Here is a 23,703-nt window from a genome sequence, read left to right as displayed (position 1 = left end):
AATTGACTAGACAACTTCCATTCCTAAGTGTGGTTAAGCAATAGGTGCACATATTGTTCAACTATAATGCCAACATTTATTTCTAGTAGTCGCAACGGATGCTTTGGCACATTATAGTGCAATCAAGGACAATTACAAGGATTTCAAGAGGATTGTCTGTCACCAAGACGTGAAATTTTATTGCTTTGTTTAGCATTTGATTAAAAGTTAATCAAATGTGCTTATGTAACTTGCACATGTGAGGTACAAGTTAATTATTTCACAGTGTGGGACCCAACACCCCAAGATATCAATTGGTGCCAAAGATAAAAGTTATAATAAGTTATATTTGACACATACTAGGTGGTACCCAGTGTCAAATTTAGGGCCTAGACCAATTTATTAGCCACTAATGTCAATGATGACATAAGAGACTAAGAATTAATTCATTAATTAATTAATTAATGCCGATCTAAGGGCTAATAACTGCTCAAGGCTACTTGGAAAACAATTGTCCTACTAAATTTTTAGCTTGTGGAATTTTTTTTTTGGGCACCAGAATAATTATTAAATTAATTTCAAAATTAATATTCTAAAAATTAATTTAATATAGCTAGGTAATACTGAAAAAATAGGATTAGAATGTTCCGCTTGGGAAAACATGCCATGCAAGTGAAAAAACGTTTTTATGGTTGGTGGAAGTCTATTCTAGCCATTGTGAAAGAGGAGGAGGTTGTTGGAAAGAGAGGAGAGGTTGTTGAACTACTCTACAACATTGGAGACTTGCCCAGAAGCTCGAAACAACTGTTTGAAGGCCTACAGCACTAGAAGGGCCAAAACAAGCAAGTGACAGCAATTGGAGGCTGGTGACAACCATTTTGGGCTCTGAGAATGAAGGTGACTACATGTCCAACTCTCATGATTAGAGCAACAACAAATTGGAGGTGGTTTTCGCAAAGAAAATCAGAAATTTCTCTCTCTACAGCATTCTGTCTCATTTTCCAACCATTTTTCAAGTCCCCTCAACATTTTTCAGCAATTTGAGTCATCAAAGGAAGATTCTTTGCAATAAACCCTAATTTACAGCAAAAAGTAAGGTTTGACAACCACCTTGAGATGTGTGCTCAAAATTGAGGTCCAAAGACTTGAATTCTAGCAACTGAAATTGAAGCATTTCAAGGAGATTAAAGAGGCGAGCCAATGAATATTAGTTTTGGGGCTGAATTTGTTGATCAGAGTGCAAGTCGAATCCCAAGCAAACCAAGGCGTAAATTGGTTTGAAGGCTTGCTACTCAGGTTTAACAGCAAGAGGCACTTGGATTAGCAGAGGAGATCAAAGAATCTCAATTGTACTCCATCTGTGTGCAATAAAAGTTAAAGAAATATAACAAGGGGCGCCAGCTTTAGGGGCAACCCGGTGTCCAATGTCCAATATTAAGGGGTAGCATTTACATTTTTAGTTTATGTGAATTTTATACTTGCTGTAATTGTTGATTAATCAAGTCATTGCCACCCTCTCCGAGGAGAAAGGCTAGTTTCAGCAAGAATTCAACATGATGGACCTGGGGATCCTTCACTTATTCCTTGGTCTCGAGATCTTTCGGATGGCACTTGGCATTTTTATCTCCTAGCACATGTACATCTTTAAGCTTCTTTAAGAGTTTGGTATTGCCAAATGTCAATCTATTTCTTGCCCCATGGACTCTGAGCCCAAATTGGTTACTACCTAAGACCCCCTTCTTGATGCTACCAAGTACCTGCGTCTTGTTGGATCACTAATCTAGCTTATTTATACCAAAGATAGACATATATTTTATAGTGGCATTGTTGTCTTCTTTCATGAAGACTCCTACTTAGGCTCATTGACCAGCTACTTTGCACGTGTTGCACCACTTACAAGGGACTCAATCCTATGGGATCATGTATGAAAAGGAGGCTAGTCTTGCTAGATGGAGTAACATAGATTGGGCAAGTGATATGGATCGGGACGCTCCACTACAAGTTTTGCTCTCTCCCTCGCCTCAAGAGCTATCTCATGCAGCAATAAGAAGCAACCTACTGTGGCCTTGTCTTCTATAGAGGCTAAGTATTGCGCACTTTGTTCTACAATTCAAGAGACAACTTGGTTTCATCACTTGGTTGGCGGCAAAGTTGGCTTTCCATAGAAAGGATCCACATAGTTGTGCATGGATAACTAGAGTGCCCTTGCCTGCATGAAGCACATCGAGGTTCAGTACCACTTTGTTCGGGAGAGAATCGTGGATTTTGAGTCAGCGATGGCCTACTATCCCATGGCGGACAATGTGATAGATCTCTTCACGAAGCCTCTTCCACAAGCTTCTATGCTTCATCAAATGAGATTGCTGGGTCTTCAAACACTCCCAAGATCTAAGAGGGATTGTTAGCCTACCATTTTATTCTATCAATCAGTCATCTCCTGGTTGTGAGCTCCGTCAGAGTCTGACAAAGACATTGGAGCTCTAACTATCATTTCCACTTAGATTAGTGTGCATTTCTTTTTGTCAATGTGCATCTATTGGTTTTTCCATGCATTTGTCAACCCAAACCCTATAGGCTGCAATCTGCCCTGCCAGGCCCTATCGGCATTTATTGCCAATCATATTAGCATTTTCAGCCTCTCCTAGTGTTGGTCAGCCAGATTTGGCTGGCCGACTGCCACATTTAGTAGCATTGCAGGCTGGTCAGCCAGTTTAGGAACACTTTGGCTATTTATAGCTGGTCTCCACTTTGGGCAGATCATTCTTCTTCCTCTTCTACAAATGCACACTCCAACTTCGACATTCTCCTCCATCATTTGCAGGTGCTGTTGGCTACACACTCTATCTCCGCCTTTGTCACCGTTGTCGTGCCGCTAACGCAGACAGAGTGTGAAAAACCTTGGAGTGCATCATCATCTGGCTTTCTTATTAATCTAGAGAGTCAATGTCATATTAGTCATTAGTGTTAGTGTCCATAGTATAGATGGTTCAAAAATACGGGATTTTTGGACCATTTTAGTCTATTTTTTATCTTTTGGCCATTATTTCTTGTCAATATCCTCAAAAGGTGTAGTAAACTTCTAGAATAGAGTGGCATGCAGAAAGCGAGTGGCTTTTCAGTCAGTTTTGGGAAATCTCATAAAAAAGAAGGGCTCCCGAATTCGCGTGGCGCGTGATCATAGTTTTCAGGCAGCAAACAGCAATAGGAGGAGTGATCCAGAAGAAAACTAACCAGACGTCATGGAGCTTTAACTCCCCTTTCGGAGTCAACGGAACCATCAGATTTGTCATCTGAGTAGCAGAGGAGAAGCTAGTGTTTGGTGTGCATTTTTGGATATAACAGGGAGCTCCATGAGATATAATGCTTGGAGATTGCTTCCAAGTAGTAGTAGACATTGTCTAGATAATCCAAGAACCATTTGTCTTGGAGTTTAGCCATCAAACAATCAGCTTATGACTGCTGTAATAACCAAGAATACACAGGGCTGAAGTGTGTTTGGAGTCCCATACAAGGCTTTTGTCTTTTGTTTCCCTTCTCAAGTTCTATTAATACATAATGCTCCTAGGAGAAATACGTGGGCTTCTCCTACCAAGAAATCATCTAAACCTATTGACATTTGGATTGTTTGGACTCTTTGTCTTGGATGTACAGCAAAGTTTACATTTAATACATGTAGAGTCTAAATCATTGAGCTATGTTTTTATCTTGTGTAAAGGCTTTGGCAAACTTGGCAGAAGGTTTTACGATTGATTCATGATGTATATACATGTCTTGAAGAGAACTTGATTTCCAGCATCCTTGGGATTCATTTGAATCTCCTACCTATTCTTTTTCTTCTCTTCTATCTCCTATTCTATACTTCCTTCTCTCTCAAATCCCTAGTGGATACAACCTTTCGACTAAAACCCCTCCAACACAGTCTTCAATGCTATCATCATTTTCCAACTTGATCCGATGCCCTTAGTAATGCTTTGGGCTGCATACAGGCACTGATCAATCCATTGTTGTATTCAGCATTCTTTCCTATTTCAGTGCAAATTTCTCTTTCATTCCTACTGTCTTCTCTCTTCTCCTTCTCTCTCCATGTTCATGTTCCTCTCCCATTGTGCACTCTCATAGAAATTGATGAAAAAATGTGCTAAAATGCAAAAATGACCTACTCTAGTTAATGATGGCATCAACAAGCTCAAAAAAAACAAAGCCTATAGGAGTTGCCAAGCCAAAGGGCGATAACTAGAGATAGCCATGGCAACAGGCTGAATGAGGTATGAAGATATGTTAGGGTTTGTGTAGAGAAAACACAAGATGTACGACCACGACTAAAACACGTAACTCAAAAGTAACGCAAAGCAGTCATGTGCCTCCTATGGTCATCTCCTACCTGTGAGCCTCACTTTGAGTCAAAACAAGGTCATTAGGAGCTCTAACATTATCTTTGTCTATCATTTTATGTGCTTTAGGCACTTTAGATATGGAGGACACATTAGTGTATTTCCTTTTGGCAACGTTAGTTGTCCTAGGTGCCCATAATTTGGACATGTCCACTTTATTACCAGTCGTGATCCCAGTTTGTCTATACATAGGTGGCATGCCCTCTCACTCATTATCCATCATTGATCCTTCATGGTCAGCCAACCCTCCTCATTCTCTCATCCCCCTACTCCTGTCTAGCGCTCACACTAACGCATAGAGATGCGTGTTGGGGCTGGTTGTTGCAACATGTATCCTTCAACCATTGCAATCAGATTGTTCATTCTCTCACCTCCATTCTCTTTCTATCTCCTCTCCGTGTTCACTTTCCTTTCCGTTGCATACTTTCACATGGTATCAAAGCCACATATGGAAGCCGGTCTATGAAGAGGAGTGTGCTGTTGGGATAAAGGCCCGGTTTAACCTCCGTGTATAGTACACGCACATTGTACACGTGAATGCACCCTTACGTGCCCTAAGTATAAATACATTTTATTCTTTGTGTACCAACACATTGTTGGTACACTCTTATCGAATCGCACTTGACTCTGCTCTCTCTCTCTCCAGCCGACACACTCGCTCACTCCTCGAACTCTCTCAGCTGAGCTCATCCAACAACTGGTATCAAAGCATCAGGTTCCGCACGCTTCCCGAGATCTAACGGGATCAGCTCACAGTGTTGACCACCAACAGACAGCTGGAGTTCTTGGCAACCTGTGTGTCGGGCAGTTGCGAGCGAACAGTTCAAGCAACTGGTGGCGTGGTGACGAATCAAGCGGACAAAAGCAAGCGTGTGGCATGACAGGGTTGCAGAAGGCGACAACTGCTGGTCTTAGCGTGACTGGGCTGCAAAAGGCGACGGCTGCTGGATTTGCAGAAGGCGACGCCAGTCCGAGAGCAAGCGGACAGTCAGGCGCAAGCGATGTAATGCCTGGTAGGTTACACGACGCCTGACGGGTCAACGGACCCACATCAAGTCACGTAAAGTTCTTTTTCTTTGTTAAAAATCAAATCTTTCCCTTAATCCTTTCAGCCATCACCTTCCCATTCATACATCAAGGGTTTGATGGAGATCAAACGGTTTGATGTCATGGCTTTGATCTTTGGAAAGACCGTATGCAGGGCATTTTGTTTCTAAAAGATTGTGAGGATGCTTTGCAGGAAGATAAACCCATACTAAAGTCTGATGCAGATTGGGCCAGAGTAAACAAAAAGGCCGTGGCTTACATTAAGATGGGTGTCATTGATGACATCTTGACTGACATTAAGTGTTTAGATACAAGTTATGTAATGTGGGAGAAGCTGAAAACTACCTATGAGATCACCACACCTGTTAATCAGGTGCATTTAATGCGCAAGTTGGTGAATATGCGGCTGAATGAGTCAAAGCTACAGCTCAGCACTTGAGTGCATTTGCACGGATTCTAAATCGATTCAAAGATGCAAATTTGGACTTTGATGATAAGTTGAGGGCGATCTTTTTGATCATGACACTACCTGACTCTTGGGAGACCTTGGTGGTTTCACTCAACAATACCCCCAATCTCTCATATGATGGGATGAGGGGTTCTATCTTGAATGAAGAAATTAGACGTATGTCTAGTGGAGGAGGCAGCAACTCAGCTTATAATGTAAGAGGCAAGGCTAAAAGGAAAAATGCATAAGCAGGGCAGAGAAACAGGAGTAAGGGCAAAGGAAAGGAAAAGAGTGACATTACTTGCTATCACTGTGGTCGGAAGGGCCACAAGAAACCTGATTGCAGGTATTACAAGAAGGAACAAGAGAGAAAGAAGAATGCAAGAGATAAAAAAAAATAAGGAAGATAAGACAAATGCATCTGAGGCAACCAAAGGCAAAGAAAAGGCCAATGTGGCCTCTAGTGTGGTCATAGAGGAGCTTTCAGATACAGAGGCTGATGTATTATGTGCAGTTGATTATGATGCCCTTGTATGTCACACGCAGGATATGCAGATTACCAAGGCTGATGTGATTGATGCACTCTTGTTAGTTGATGATGGTGTCACTCAGACTTGGATTGTAGACTCTGGTGCCTCTTTCTATGTAACTCCTTGCTTGGAGTGTTTTGCTATGTTCAATGCACGCAGTTATGGAAAGGTGTATCTTGGAAATAACCATGCTTGCAACATTGATGGGATTGGCACTGTACACTTGTCTTTAGACAATGATCAAGAGCTTGTGTTGAAAGATGTCAGATATGTGCCTGGCATTAAAAAGAGTTTACTATCTGTTGGTCAGCTTGACTTGCATGGCTACACCACACTGTTTGGTGGTGGCTTGTGGAAAGTAAAAAAGGGTTCCATGCTGATTGCAAAAGGAACCAAGAAGGGCACTTTGTATTGTTTGCACTGTAAAGCCTTGCATGGCAAGTTTCTGGCAATTGCTGAAATTTGCAACCACTTAGAGTTATGGCATAAGAGATTAGGTCATATGAGCCAAAAAGGACTTGATGTCCTTACCTCTCTGAAGAGGGTTGATGGAAAAGGCTCTAAACTTGACTTTTGTAATGAGTGTCAGTTTGGAAAGCAAATAAAAAATTCATTTTATTGTGGTGTCTCTCGTAAGTCCAATGTCTTGGACTTAGTGCATTCTGATATATGTAGTATGCCTGTGAAATCGTTGGGTGGTACTGCATATTTTGTCTCCTTTATTGATGACTCTTCCAAGAAGATTTGGGTATACTTGCTCAAAAAGAAAAGTGAAGTGTTTGCTGTTTTTAAAACTTTTCACGCATTTGTGACCACTCGGACATGTAGAAAGCTAAAATGCTTGAGAACTGATAATGGGGGTGAGTCACATCAACTGAATTCAAGTCCTTTTGTGACTTGCATGGTATTAAGAGGGAGCTTACAACCCCTTACAGCCCTTCTTCAAATGGGGTGCTTGAAAGATATAATAGGACTTTATGTGAAAGAGTGCGGTGCATGCTGTCCACTGCTAATCTCCCTCATGAATAATGGGGGGAGGCACTCAAAACCACAATTCACATTTGCAACCACTCTCCAAACAGGTCCTTAAATAATGGCATCCCTAAGGAGGTTTGGTTTGGCAAATCGGCCTCATATGACCATTTACGCATGTTTGGTTGTGATGCTTTTGTGCATGTTAGGGATGAGCTGAGGAACAAACTTGACCCAAAATTCACCAAAGGCACTTTCATGGGCTATGGTGATGAGGGTGAATTTGGCTGAATTTGGCTATAGAGTGTGGTTACCTCGGTCCAAGAAAGTATTTCGCAGCCATAATGTTGTGTTTAATGAGGCAAAATTGCTGAAAGGTACTTTAGCCTCTAATGAAGATATGAAAAATGTGAAATTTCAGAGTTTGCAGCCACCTATTACTTCAGAAAATGAGTCTCATGGTGCTGTACCACAGGCTGAAACTGATGATCAGCCGGTTATTTTTGAGCCAGATGATGGACAGCAAATAGGAGCACAAGGAGGTCACGGACAGCAAGATAGGCTTGTTGATTATGAAAATGCACGTGCTGGAAATGGAAATGAAGGTGATGTACGGCATAAACAGCATGCTGAACATGGCTTACAGCAACTAATAAATGCTGAAAATAATATACCTCCAGATGTAGACCCAATTCCTAAAAATGTTAAATCATTGGGTATGCAAGTCTACACACGTAAGAAGGCAACCACATAGGTTTGATCCCTCCTTGCATTATGTGAAGCTTACAGATGAGGGTGAGCCTCTTACATACAAAGAGGCCAAGTCATGTGAGTTCAACAGTAAGTGGAAGCTAGCTATGCAGGAAGAGATTAAATCTCTATATGCAAATGATACTTGGGATCTTGTGTCTCTGCCCAAGGGAAGGAAACCATTTCCAAACAAATGGATGTACAAAGTAAAGACAGTTGATGGAAAACCCAAGTACAAGGCAAGGCAAGTTGCCAAAGGGTATGCACAAAAGGAAGGGATTGACCTCCAAGAGGTCTTTTCACCCATTGTGAAGATGACCACTCTACGTGTGCTCTTTGGTCTCACTAATCCGACCTAGGGTATCCGAAAGGACCTAGAGACATGCTAGTCTAAGAAGGTGGCCACCATCGCGTACGTCCAGTAGCAGGGCTCTGCCAAGGGAATGCCTGACGAGGTGGAGAGGAAGGTGAGATAGATGCATGAAGTGCAATGGGATAGGAACCTGCAAGCCAATCAACCAATCCTTCAGGAGTAGAGAAGGATGGCCGCTGAGGCTGTCTGGGTGCCACATGTCCAGCAGCCGCTGTGAGGGCTAGAGGAGCTGATGGGGCAGCAGCGGAAGGCGTAGCCCCATTGGATTGTGAAGTCGCAGCAGTCTACTGAGGCTTTTTAGGTGTAAGACCTTGGGCCTTGGAGCAACACTTCTCGTCCACATGGCCTACTCTCTGGCAGTGTGTGCAAAACCGGTTTTTCTTAGGGAGTTGCTGCCAGGTAGGTCTTGATTCTTTGGTTCCATCGGAGGAAGAGGAGTCACCCTTTGATTGGCTTGCCTTCGCATCTAGCAAGTTCTTGCCACTGGTGGTTTTCCCTCCCGAAGAAGAAGCAACCAACCCCCTCTGCTCTGAATAAGGCTGTGATGAGGATTTCTTGTGGACTTGATCATGTAGCCTTGCTTAACGCAAGAACTGGCACTCAAACTCGTAGAAGGTTGGCAATCGAGGTTGGAAGATGATGTGTTGAATGAAATTGAAGTATTTTGCGGGCAACTTATTCAAGAAGAATGTAACCTGATCGTCATTTGACTTTGGAGAGCCAATAGTGGCGAACTCGGCAAGTAACCGCCTCTAGTCAGCCAGCTTGACTTTCAGATCATCCCCTTCCTTAAGAGAGAACTCTTGAAGCTCAAAGTCGAGATTGATGCGCCGAGTACGATCACGAGCTGCATAGCGGTTGAGAAGGTGACTCCAACGCTCTGACACGAGCGGGAAGTGCTGCAATTGAGAGTGAAACTCAAGAAGCAATCCCTGCATCAGCTCAACATTGGCTGTAGCATTGCGGACTCTCCATTGACGGATGTAGTCAGGGTGAGCTAGTCGAGGGTCCAGCATAGGCTCTAGACCAATGGCGAGGTCCCAAAGACCCTGAGACTCAAGCACTTGTTGCATGAAATTCGACCAAGTAGTGAAATTCGACCCGTTAAAACGTGTCTTATCCGTGAAGGCATTCTTGGCTGTTGCAACAGGAGTGGTAGTGCTCGGAGATGGATAGTGTGAAAAAGTGTAGTGGGGGTAGGATGGGGGAATGGAGTACACTTGGGAATGGGCCCCAGAGTGCCCACCAGGCATGCGGGTAGTGTGCAAGGTGGATCCATAGGTAGGGATGGGCTGACTAGACATGGGCATGGTAGCCACATGAGGAACCCAAGGAGATGGGATGGGAACACGAGGAGCAGAAGATGGGTATCCCTACGTAGGTGTAACCCAAGGAGAGTGTTGACACTTGAATATTTCAACTTACTCAAAAGTAACTCATCTTCTAATCCAGTTTCGAAGAACATTCTCAAGTTATGTAATGTTTTTAAAGTCACAATTATCAAATCCCTTATAAATCTCAATCTTCTTGTAAAAGGATAGACACTGCCCCAGAGTTCTCGTGGTAAGACCTCCTACTAAGATGACTGAAGTGGAACATATAGCAAAGTTTAATGGTGAAGGCTTCCATGCCTGGAAGGAGAAGACCATGTACCATCTTCTGCGGAAAGACTTGTGGGACTTGTTTGAAGATGATACAGATAACAAGAACAAAGATGATGAAGACGGGTTCATTGAAGAAGACCAGTTCAAAACCAAAGAATGGAAGAAGATGAATAACAAGGCACTAGGCATCATTGCCTGGGGACTAAGTGATGATGTGCTACATCATATATCTGGCATTAGAAATGCTAGAACCACTTGGGAGGAACTTGACAGAATGTTTGGTATCCAAGCAAAGAACTCAAAGGTAAAATTACTCGTGCAGTTTTATAAACTAGATATCAAAGACGGTGCTTCTATGACCATGCACATTAACAAGTTCAAGAGCCTAAAAACCCAGCTTGCAAGTCTTAAGAAGAATATTGATGAAGATGAAGCAATAGCCGTACTACTTGCAAGTGTAAACAAGGATCCATATGAGAACCTTGTGTCCACTCTAAGTAATGTTCCAAGTCTCTCACTCAAAGATATTCAGCACTCACTGCTTGATGGAGAAAGCAAATTTAAAAGCAAAGATGTAAAAGAGACCAACTCAAGGAAAAACCTCTTATACACTAGAGGAGCTACTGGACCCAAGAGAAGAGGTCAAGGATTCAACGCCGACAACAAGAGTCGGATGACATGTCATTATTGTGGTAAAACTAACCATATTGTCAGTGAATGCTTGCACAAGAAAAGAGCACAACAGATGCAGAATGACCACCACCAAAGTCAATTCATGAATGAAGAAGAAGAAAAATATACTTCCGCTACCATCAACAACTTTGACAAATTGTTTTAAGGAATTTGTTTCCATAGTGGATCTCTATGTTTCCCTTAGTGGATTTGATTTGTAAAACCCTTGCCAAAGATGTAAAGTCTCAAGCTTTAACTTGACTAGGCTGCCTATGAGCTAGTCTTCCAGGCCATGTTATCATGTAGGGCAAAAGCCAGCAAGTATAGGGACTCATCATTTGAGGGGGGGTGTTGAGAAATAGACAAATGATGTATGCTCAAGGAAGAGCTGTCCTGAATCCCATATGCACAGTGAGGATAGTGGAGAAGTTGGAAAGCTATAAAAGCATGTACTTGGTTCACCTTTTTGAATGAATGCTATTGTACTTTGTCCTTAGAGTCTGTAACTTTGTCCACTCAAGATTGTGTTTATGAGTCCAAGCTAATCTATCTTGGAACCTAATTCACTTGAGTAAAAGTTTGTATCTAGTCATCAGTCTTCTTCATATCTCTTGCTTACGAGTTCAAGCCTCCATAGCTAAATTGTGTTCAAGATCCATGTTTGCTAACACAACATCCCTTTTAGGAAAGCATTTTCTGTGAACATAACTCAATGATTCATGTGCAGAATTGCAGTCTGCAGAACTCTGTATTTACTGTTCTTACTGTCCAGCATATCCCGAACAACATCCCTTTTAAGAAAACACTTTCTGTGACCATAACTCAATGATTCATGTGCAGAATTGCAGTCTGCAAAATTCTGTATTTGCTGTTTTTTTGCTGTCCAGCACATCCAGAACAACATCCCTTTTAAGAAAACGCTTTCTTGACCATAACTCAATGATTCATGTGCAAAATTGCAATCTACAGAACTCTGTATTTACTGTTTTTACTGTCCAACATATCCAAAACAACATCCCTTTTACCCTCACATCATTCCAATAGTAAAACAGTCCCACAAACAGCACTAAATCAGCGTTGAAAAACCATGTTCTTGTGTGGCATGGTCATCACTTTCTTTAGTTCCTACATTGGAGAAGCCATCAGCTGCTCCTGAACCTGGACAGTGAGGCTCTTGCCTCAGCAAAAGTGAAAAGAAAACACAGAACTGTGCATTCGATGGAATGATCCCATCATGCAAAGCATTTCCTCTACATGAACCCTTATGTCTCATACGATGCAGAGGGCAATCCAATCCTCATGGACTACAGACCAGTGCCAGTGATGGCATTAGGAAGAGGTAGGGGTAGAGGCTTAGGGAGGCACACCCAAGAACTGATTTCTTGTTGGACTTGCAGTCACCCAGGGCATATCTCCTCGCGCTACCCCGAATAGGAGCAAGCTAATCGAGAAAAGGCCGATCTTAGATGCCCAGAGTGTGGAATCGCTCATTTGTTTGCCGAATGCCCTAGACGAAAGCCACTCTCTAGTCCGGCAAACAAGCCATCAGTACCATTGGGACTGTTTGGAGTTGAGACATTTGATGGAGAGGACACACCTATCCGGTTACACATTATGACTCGTGCACAGATGAAGCAGGCCGACATATCACTGCTTGGACCCAGCAATCTAGACGCATCCTCGATAGGAAAAAAGAGCCGTAGGCGAAGGAAGAAGAGAATAGAGGCCAAGGTCACGCTTAAACCCTAGAGTGCTACGACAATGCCCACAGGAAAGAAAGTCACCGACACAGAGGCAGCAACATCTGCTCCAAAGATACAAAGAGAAGGGGAGTAGCAAGGTAGGGGAGTACCCCAACCCAAAACGCCAGCTCGAAGCCATAGAGAAGGTCAAGGAGTAGGTGAAAGAGGCCCAAGAACACTTGAAAGACATTGAGCCCATCCTAGAGGATGAAATCCATGGGCTCTCTAGCATGAGCACACCGGTTTCACTTGCAAGGGTAAAATTGAGAGACATATCGGCACCACAGGCGGTACCGCACAGACGGATCCTAAACGCTGCGGGCCAGCGAACTAGCCAGGGCCAATGGCCAAGGAGTGCTGAATTAAGAGAGACACAAGCAACTGATAACCTCCTCACTACATTAGTGACAACCCCTGTGACGTTAGCTTTGGGAGATCTGCTTAGATAGCGCCCAACATTGTAGCAAGGGTTGAAGTAGTGGGTTGAATGACCAATGGAGCAAGGGGCAGCTAACCTACACAATCATGATGCAGTAACTCAGATACCTAGTCTAACGCTACGCTCAATGCCCAAGTCGTTACACATGAATGCTTTTTGGGAAGGCACCAAATACATGCAGTCTTACCGGTCCTAGCTTTAGGCGATACCACAAGAAAAGGAATCATAGACACGGGGGCAGGAGTCAGTGTGCTTACACACGTAGTGCTCCAGGCTTGGGGTAACCCACTTGTCGAGAATGCTAGGTTTAATGTTACACTAGCCAATGGAATGAAGGTTAGGCCATTCAGAGTGTTGAAGAACTGGCCGTTGAAGATTGCAGGTGTCCAGTTTTCTGTGAACTTCATTGTCATGAAGGGAGTGGACTACGACATCATGCTAGGCTGACCCTGGATCAGGAATGCGCGAATCATAGAGGACTGGGGCAACGGTCTGATCTTCCTAGGCAATCAAACATAAGTGGTAAGGGTAGAGATGGACACTTGGAAAACTACGCCAATCGACTTAGATGCCATCTCAACCATGCTGAAGGGTGATACGCAAGTTAGAAAAATGTAGGGCCGCTCACCAAGTATATCCCTTGTCCTGAGGACGAGATTGGATACACGTGCTAGCCATGATCGATCTGCCATTCTCGGATAATGAGAAGTATGAGCAAGCCGCTAAGGCAATTGGTAAGCCTAGTGACACTCCCTCAGTACCAGTCTACATGATGGCTAGGCGCTCGCATAGACAACCCAACCCTGTCAAGGTACGAGTGGCCACTATCACGAAAATTGAAGATGAAGATGAGGAAGCCGTAGCTCCGGCTTACCTACGCATGACTATCACTGCCCAACCAACATATACATTTGATGCACTGATCGATGAGGGTGCTGAATTTAATATCCTGACTCGCGATCATTGGATTCAAATTGGCAAACCACAATTGCAGCCCACTGATGCCAAACTCAGCCCATTTGGGGGTCGATCATATACACTTTTGGAAAAGTGCAAGGTTACAATCTCTATCGAGTCTGAAAGCATACCAATGATCTTTTATGTGTTGCCGAATGCGAAGGGTGCAGGTACGAAATCGATGTTAGGACATATGTTTAAAAAGCAGACACTTTGTAATGTTGACTACTAATCACAGTGCATTAATCTAGCCATCAGCAACGTACATATCGTCACAGCTTTTAGCAAGGGCAACGCGGCTCCATCAAAGCCTGCAAGCCACCGATAGAGCAACCCACCACCAAACCTAAGGAGGGGGGTTGTAACTTGTCACAACCCACCAGACCTCAATGCCAACAAACCGCAGAAACCAGAGCTAAGGCCCAAGAACAACAACTCAAATGGATACCTAAACATCAAGGGCTGCCGCCTAGAAGCGCACAATCACGACCTCGCAAGGCTAGGAACTCGTATTCAAAATCTAAGAGGCACAGAAGAACCTATAGGTATTGATGAACGGTCAAGCTGCGATGGGTCCCCAAGATCTTATTGCAAGCGCAAGGCTATTACGAGGATAATGCCTGGATATGGGCACCTAAAGCCGAGATGGCCAAGGATACTACTCAAATGCCGTCCGCAACCTTAACCACACCAAGTCACGTGACAGAAAACGCCCCAATGCCACAAATGACTCAGGCTGCGAAGCCCATAGAGCCTCAAACGAATAAGCCAGCAGAGACTAAACAAGTCTATCGACCAACATCACAGCCTGCCACTAACAAAGTGCCTCAACCTAGTCCTATTAGTGCCTCTAAGACCTCACAAGCATCTAGTAGTGCGGCACCCGCAACTCCAACCAAGCCCATCGCACAAGAAGCCCAAACACACCCTCCAGAGCAACCAAAGCTGCAACCATCAGCTGCTGAATTATCTAGTTCTGTCAAAACCCAACCACCTGCAAGCCTTAGACCCTCTTACTAGCGACGATCAATTCTCACTTTGGCCGCGGACTTTGTTGAAAATACGGGGGATGACTTGGTTGCCTGCCTTCGACAGTTGGACGCCGCATTTACCACACTTCCTAAAAGCTATGATTGACTGGACCTAGGTCTTTTGGACGAGCCTTTAGCAACGGAGGTATGTACACTGCATTGCTCATGGGAGGAATCCGAATTCGTATTTGTTAAGGCTTCCCAAGAAGTCGAGGAATTAATTGCCACTAAGATATCCCGAGAACACGCACAAAAAGGCCTCATTACGTCTTATGACAAGAGCATAGTCCTTGCCACTGACCAAGAAATTGAGGAGTTGAAGCAGTTTGCTAACAACGACTCCTCTTTCTTGAGGAAATTGTATGCTCTTCGACTTCAATGGAAGCTAGAGGGCTACCAAATCATGACTAACGTTGAGCAACATCATGCCATCAAAACCTCAGAGTATGACCCCACTTATGTAGCTCCAATCTCCTATTGGGTGTTGACCACCATTCATAACCGACCCCTAGAAGAGCACCTCCTGACCCACCCACATTTAGATTGAATTCTATCTGAGAAGGAGTTACACATTGCCAGCAAAATAGACTCCGATGACTTCCTAATGGATGTTCTCACCTACATCACTCAAGTAGGCATCCGTCCTTTCGACATGGACCGCTATACTAATCTAGAATACAATCCGAACTTCTATGCTTGGCTCATGCGAAAGTAAAATACCGAGAGCACACGTTGGATGCCCTTGACCTCTCAACCCTTAATCCTAGGAAGGATTCTTATCAATTCCAAAGGGGAGGGGGTAAGGTGAATCAAACATGTAAGATGAATGAAACATGCAAGGAAAAAAGCCTCAATCAATGTCCAAAAGTGGAAAAGAGTGGATGAAAATCAACTTGTGATTGAGGAAAAGCATCATAAATTTTTTGGAATGAATGGACTGCTTGAAGGAAAATTCTCTTTTTGTACTTAAGCATTTTATTCTTTCCATAAAAGCATAATCAATTCCTGCTTACCTTTCAACAAGAAATTATCTTAAGGACACTAATGGTGAGCTATGGTATCATAGCAAGAACTCAAAATGGTAGCACAGCAGGATCGGGCCTAGCGGCTTCCATTCACGGAAGAAGAAAAAGCAAGGTACCACATCTCCCTCGAGAATTGTGCCTACAACCAAATAAAGTTCAGAACTATCCGCAACATTAAAGAAGAAGTAGCCAAGGAGGAGGCTACCAAAAGAGTCGTAGAACAGTGTAATCTGGCAAAATACGTCGAGAAATTTAGGCAAGAGACCGACCACACCAAATGTGTAGAGTTCTTGAGAATCTACGATCCTAACAGACAATGTAGCACAATGAGTGGAGCTGAAAGAAAGAAACCATCATCAAAAGCCTCGTTCATTGGGTATGGGGGAGTTCTGACGGCTCTTATCCAAGAGGTAGTGAAAGAGACGTAGAATGATGAAGAAGAAGGGGTTGACGAGACACCAGAAAGGTCGCCTCCCCACCATGAACGAGATCAATCCTGTGAGATAACAATAAGTGACAAAGAGGAGAAAAAGGAAACACAATCTAGCCGTGGAAGGGCTAAGAAAGCAAAGAAAAAGACTGCATAGGAGAAGCAAGAAGAAGAGAGCACGAAAAAAGAGAAGGCAAACTTAGAAAAGGCTAAGAAAGAATTGAAGAAAGTGAAGGAAGAAAGAAAAAAGAAAGAAAAGGAGGAGTCAGAGAAGTTAAAACAAGAATCAAAGAGAGCCGAACAAGAGAGAAGGAGAAAGGCAGCTGAAAAAGAGAAAGACTTGAGAAGGAAGGAAGAAGAGGACATCGCGCTAGCAACGCGCATGTCAATAGAACAGCATTGTAGACAAGACGAGCTGGGTGCCATGAGCTCAAGCTCAAGTGCCGAAGTTCCAGAGATCACGCCACCTCCAGTGAAAGAAGGCAAGGGCAAGGGCCTTAGTAATCCCATCCCTACTCTCCTAGTACCCGCTACCACCCCTACAACCACAACCACCCAAGGCTCCACGCCTAAAGTTGATGCTAGCAATATGTTGGCCTAGGTACAATTCTTGGTGAATAAGGAAATGGCCCAAGGGACAAGTGAAGGCAACCCTGTAGTAGAAACCAAGCAACCGGCAGCAGCAGACACCGAGTCGAGACAGGACCCTAAGAGGCTAAGGGTGGAAGCCTCCACGACCTCCATTCCCACAACGATGACGCCACCTGCAAACTATGATGAGTACATCCACCAGCTTCTTTTGCAGTTAGAGAAAGCAAAGGAAGATACGAAGGTACCAGTGGCTGAGTTGGAAGCCGAAAAGGAGTCTATGGCGGCGTTCCAATTAGATAGGACCCACCAAGTAACCATGTGCCAAAAAGAAATACATGAGCTGAAGGTAAAGCTCGAAGCTAAGGAAGAAGAAGAAGAAAAGTGGGGAGCAAGGCTAGCTGAGGAGAAACAGAACCTCGTGAGGATGTAGCAACGTATCGACAAGCTTGCAAAGTTGTATGAAAAGCTGCAAGAGGAAATGAAGAATGCCCAAGACGCAACAGAGATGCTAGAAGCAACGAGAGAGGAAAGGGCACACATATATCAAAAGGAGATAGAAATTTTGAAAAACGAGGCAACCTTGGGGCAAGAGGAGCAAAAGAGATTGGAGAGAGAGATTGAAGATCAAGAGCAAAGACTGATGGTCTTGGCTCAAAGGCAAGGGGAGAGCCTTGAAGAAATGAAAAGAAGAGCAAAAGATTGGGCTAATCATAATCAAAGAAGAGTCGAGGACTTGGGGCGGCGTCTGGCTCGTGTGGAAGAAGAGAGAGTGTTAGCAGAGAGCAAGACAGAGGCCACTCAAGTGAGCCTAGAGACCCAACAATGTGCCTTCCTTAACACAATCCTGGACATCACTCAAATAGAAGAGGGGGAGGCCGTTGAACCATTGAAGAAGAAGCTCGGTATTGCTCGCAGGGCCCTGAAAGCAGGATTGCATAGACTTGCGCAGACAATGGGTGTCAACCTTAGCCTTGAAGAACAAAGGAGTTATCTACTAAGGGCAATCTTGACCCCACAAGAAGTGGATGCCCTAGGATTCACCGAGGAAGCACAACAGCAAGATAGGCAAGAGAGCGAGGCAGGATTGCGCTATGGTTAGATTAATGATGCGAGCTGCTCTATTCCCTCTTTTTGCTTAGCCCTCCTAGAAGATATGAATAATAGCCGCTTCACCCGCTGTAATCATCCATTTCTTTCCACCACCACTCTCCAAGTGCGAATGAACCTCAAGGGGTACATGCAAAGCTCGAAATTCCTTGAAAATTCCCTTAAGTCCCCAACTTCCCCCTCTCATGGCTCTGATGACGACGACTAGCTTCTTGTCATAGTTATGTAATTCAAAAAAAAAAAAGCAAAGGAAAAGGAAAAGAAAGAAGAGAATAAGAGGAAAAGAGAAGGAAATCACTAGAAAAGCAATCAAATCACCTCACTACACGTAGGTCACAGTCATTGCACCTACGGGTCCTCAAGCTAGGTGCGTCCAATGACTTCGGTCAGCCAACTGCGTCCCTAACCCCCTAGCGCATTTTGATTCCCCATATCACGCTTAGGGCGCATCAAGGACAGGACATACCTAGGGAGGTCACACTCGCCTATGGTTAGACCTATCTCCCTAAGCCGCACCCACCGCACCTCCTTTATGCACGAACTAGGTCCTCAAGTGTGGAACAATACCCAGACTTGCCAAACCCAAGCTCCCAGCTCCACTAGCACGAGCACAATGCACCACACGGTAAGGTAGCACACTTCTTTTTTTTTCACGTACAGAGAAAGGCTGCAAACCACCAACTTCGAAGGCCCCGTCATCCACTCCAACCATTCTCATCCTCCACCACCTCAATATTTTGATCAGCTTTGTTCGAGCAACTAATCCCCAAGAGGCCCCATCATCATCAACTCACCAACCACCCTTCAAATGACCGAGCCCTCATCAACACAAACACGTAAGTGCCATGGGACTAACACTCATTTAGGAGGGGGATAATGTTAACCCCAATTTGAGACGGAGAAAAAGAAATCCAATAAAGTCCAAGAAACCTCCAAATGCAGACATAAGGGAAGAAGCAGGAAGGGAAACGGTCAAAAGCGCAAGGGCGACCTCAAAAGCTAAGTCAAAGGCAAAGGCGCATTTTTTAAATGCAGGGCACCCCTAAAACTCTTGTAAAAGAGCGGTCGGCTCCCTCCTGTGCAAATTGTAAAAGGTAGAAGGGCATAGGTAAAGAGAAAGGGCAACTAGAACGGAATGGGAAAAGCGGACCTTGCCACAATGGCCGGTCATGTAAAAAAAGGATAGGTGCCCAAAGGGATAAGGATTTTCTATATAAACTCAAAAAGTGAATGAGAAGCTCATTCTTTGGTGTGTGGCTAAAGTGTACTCTTCTTCTTCCTTCTCTCCTTGCTTTCTTGTGTATGCTTGAGAGAGGGAGTGTGTGTGTGAGGGAGGGAGTGTACGAGGGTAAGGTATCTTGGAGAAGAAGCTCTCCATCATCTCCTCTCTTCTTCTTCTCTTCTCTTGTCTCGCACCGCTATGGAGAATGGAGCTTGAAAGAGAGGGATTGACGTTGCTTGAGCTCGCATCACAAATCATGGAGCTACCGGTGTGCACGAGGGAGGAGGGTACTCAATCAAACATCGAGATAAGCTCACTACACTCGTAGAGAGGGATAGCGCGTCAGCTATGTGAGAGGTAGCCATTAGTGCTCGGCTTGAAACGCTTAAAAGAATAAGTGATCCATGGGTCTTGGCGGTCAAGCGTGAGCTCCCAACAATATCATGAAAGCTGAGAAAGAAGATCATCAACTATGAACACATACTCCGAAAGATGAACATCAACAGGACAGCTTGCCAGATGAGGAAATCCAACCCTTGATGGAGCAAGAACTACAAAGAAGCAGGTGTCTAAGGTAGCAAGTGCCTACGGGAGTTGTTGCCAATACCAAGGAGATGTCAGACTGCAAAACACAGCCTGAGAGGCTGACATAGGTGGAGAGCACTATCACTAGGTAGAGAGAGGTGATCTGGCAACAAAAATGCAAGTGCTTGCTTATGCCAAATGGAGATAATGGTCACCAAGTGGAGGAAGAGAATCTACATCCAAAAATGTAAGTACAAAGTGATGCCAAATAGTGGAGATGGTCTCCAGGTGGTGAAAGAGAATCTGCAACCCAAAACGCAACCTAGAAGGTACAGGAAACAAGGTGCTTGGTGCAGGGAGAGATGAAGACCACGACCTGCAATATCCTTTTTAGCAGCAATGGAGAGGAAGAGAGTGATAGAACATCATAAGGAATGAATGTGGAATAGACAAAATGGGTGAAGTTAGTGCCATATATAGGCATAGATAGTCTAGAGTGTCGCCCACTAAAGTATCTTAGCAGTGCCCCGACTCTCTCGAAAGGTGCTTAGAAAGCCTTTTTGAGGTTATGAATGGAAACCAAAAATACAAATGAAGGAGGGAAATCGTACTGAATGATATGGTTTCTCAACAAAGAAGGCTCTTAACAATGGCAAGTGGCAGGGCACCATATAGGGAAAATTTTGGCTTTTCTCCTACAGTGTACCATAAGTGCCAAATAATATAAATAAAGCTTTCTTAAAGCTTAAAATGGAGACCAAAATTAGGAACTAATATAGTATAATTATTCGTTAGTACACTTAATGACTTTGGTCGCTCAACACACAGGGTTAGAGATCCATCTACTCTTCTGAGCCTCTTGACACCCTGTCTACATTGTCTAGGACCCATAGTGCATAAGAAATCTTATTCACCCTATCCCTTGCCTATATCCAAAAGGAAGCCCTCACATAGTACTTTTATTCTAATCTCCCTTCCTTCATAGCATCTATCTCTACTTTGGTGGCATGCATCCTCTCAGTCACCCACTTGCAACTTGGCTACCTCTCCTCCTCTCTCTAAAGTGTTGCCAATGAAGCTCTAGCAGCCCTCTCCCTCCATACGAGGCCCTCTCTTGCTCCTAGTCTCTTCTCTAAAGATAGAACTAATCATGCACTCATCCAAGTCTCTAGCTACTCTACCAACTAAAAAGGGTGCCAAATCCTAGTAAAGGCCTCTCTAAGGTTCTCATCGTGATAGATGTGAACAAGGATTCTAACACTAGTAGTGACTCCCTTGGGTCCCTTCAAAAGAACCAATCGCACTAGTGTGTAATCAAATAAAGTGGTCCCAAAGCAAAATCCTGACTAAGCTTCCCCTGTTACAAGACCAATCATCTGCATAGAACCTGTCAATCCAAGTGAATATTATGGCCCCAACCACCTTGTCTCCTTGAAAAAGTGAAGGGACTCAACTTATCTACGAAACCCTACCACCATAAACCAAGCATCTTGTCCCCTAACCCAAAAAACAAAATCCTTTCATGCTAGTCGATCTCCTCCCCTAATAATATCAATGTGTCTGCCCCTTCTATCCTCCAAGGCCTCCCCCATATTAACATCCCCTCCCACTATCCAATGATCAACCTAGGGTAGAGACTAAGGGTGGTCCAAAACTGTATCCTCCCTACCAGGCATGAGGGGTGTAAATTACGCTTATGCACTAACAAAAAGTCTTATGAGTTTTTCGATTAACTAGGGATTCCTTATTTGGTGGGGGTTTGTGCTATGTAGGATCGAAAAGTATGCCTAGCTACCAATTAAACTTGAGCTTCCACATTATTATTCAACATTAGGAAAAGGTATAAGTAGAAGTTGATTGCTAACTATTGAACATTGCAATCAGCAAGGCAACTCCTCACTTAAAGACCCTGCCACTCTAGCACCCCCTCATAACTGAAAGGAGTATCAACTTCAAAGAACACAAAAACATCCCATGGGCAGTCTTGCATAGGAACAAAAATTTGGTATAGCCTTAAGTGCCGCCAAACATGTCATATAATCTGTTTTGCTATTACAGCCTCACGTTATTACCGAATGCAGCACAAAGAAAAGAATGGACAATCATTCTCAACTTGATGGCAGCATGCACTGCCATTATCAGACCCAGACAATAGAGTAACAACTATGGCACAACCTAAAGCAACAAACATATAAGCATGGCTTTCAGTGTAACTTTCCCAATTGAAAATCTCTTTCTAGTGTGACTGTCCCATGTGAAATCAGAAAGTTTAGGTTAGATTTTACCCTGGCAGCCTTTAGATTAAGGGCCATTATGTAGTCTATAGACCAGAAAATCTTCAATTTTTAGTTCACAAACTCAGTAATGCATAAGCACAACCCTTTTCAAATAATTTTTCATTTTTTCCCCTTAAAGGTTGGAGAGGAAGCTTTTTCCAAGCAATAAAACATCACAGACTGTCATGATCATCTTATGCGGGTTCTTATGAAATGCTTACGAACATGGAAAGTTTTTTTCGAGCAATGCAAAGCATCACAAACTGTCACGATCATTTGTATGGATTCTTATGAAATCGAGTATCTCCGGACTCTATCCCTATGCACGAAATTTCACTCTTCTGTATCTCACTCAAGTAAATTTGTTTTGTAAGCAATTCGCTGGCATCTTTAACCTTTGGCCTAACTTACCATCTACATGCCCTTTACACCCAGTCATTCCACATAACGCTCCCCACCAAAAAACACACCTACCCCCAGAGTTCCCTCCTCCCAACCCCCATGGCCAGGGGTCTTACCGAGCTGGCACGGCATTAGCCAGGGCTTCTTCCTTAAGTCTTACATTTTTTCCAAGCAATGTAAATCACAGACTGTCATGATCGTTTTGTGTGGATTCTTATGAAATGCTTACGAGCATCCGAAGTCCTTTTCAAGAACGTAAAGCATCACAGACTTTCATGATAATCTTGTGTGGATTCTTAGGAAATGCTTACGAGCATCCGGGGGGGTCGGGTAGACGTCTCCGGGTAGGTGGCCTCGCAACCTGGGATCTTGAAACCTGGACTCCATGGGCCTTCTCAGAGCTGAGGACGATGGAGACCTCCCCCGTCCTGTCAATTTGCGGATGGCCTGCCCCATCTCGGCTCTTCGTCCTCCTCTCCTCCCTCCAGTGCTCTGGTGACCGGCTGGCATACAAAATGAAGACACATGCGAGAGTAATTACATGTCTTTATTCACATAATAATTTGCCGTCACTCATACACTTTCTGAATTTCCCGCATGAAAAAAGGTACAACTATCTTAGACACGTTTTTTCTTTTTAAGGAAAACTAACTTACTATAATTTTTTCTTTTTTCCCCCAACAAAATGAGTCGACTTGAGCATGCAGAACATCTCTCTAAGAAATGGCAGGACTACAGTTGAAGTCTTGTGATTGGGCAACAGCCCTTAAACCTCAATAGTGGAAAGATTTGGCATGATACCCAATCTAACATTTGAAAATTGATACATTATTAGAAGAGAAATTCTCCTTTTCTAAGCTAAGGAGAAACAGCTTTTGGTATATAAGGCCCACTATATACCCCGAGCAATCCATCCTCATGAGCTTCTCAATGATGCCAACCATGCGAAGGAGGCCAACTAGTACTTTCAGATTTATTTGGAAAATTTGCAGTTATATTCCACAAAACATTACATTCTCAATAATTTTTGGGTGAGCATTATGTTGGGAAAAAAGTTCCACCACTGACAACTCATATGCTATGCCCCTATACCATCAAAGTGTCTAGATGTGCATGTCTACCCTAAGTTGATATTTTTGCACAATTAAGGGTTAGTTTCGTAAGAATTTCTCGAGAACCAGGTCAATTAT

At 43.7% G+C, this 23,703-nt stretch overlaps 1 protein-coding gene across 1 annotated transcript in view; it reads right to left on the bottom strand.

Moving 5' to 3' along the window:
• The window catches only part of LOC148034797 (dynein beta chain, ciliary protein), a 37,261-nt gene extending 14,214 nt beyond the window's left edge, over positions 1-23,047 (bottom strand). The window contains exon 1 of the mRNA XM_087679769.1: positions 22,825-23,047. Within this exon, the coding sequence (XP_087535895.1) occupies positions 22,825-23,023 (199 nt within the window). The 5' untranslated portion in view covers positions 23,024-23,047. The remainder of the gene's footprint in view (positions 1-22,824) is intronic.
• Positions 23,048-23,703: the final 656 nt, after the last annotated feature.

The sequence above is a fragment of the Lygodium microphyllum genome, chromosome 6 (assembly GCF_053477565.2).
Source record: "Lygodium microphyllum isolate KBCC chromosome 6, Lygodium_microphyllum_v1.1.10, whole genome shotgun sequence".
Lineage (NCBI taxonomy): Eukaryota > Viridiplantae > Streptophyta > Polypodiopsida > Schizaeales > Lygodiaceae > Lygodium > Lygodium microphyllum.
The sequence above is the reverse complement of the archived record's forward strand: the minus strand, read 5'-3'. Positions and strand labels throughout refer to the sequence as shown.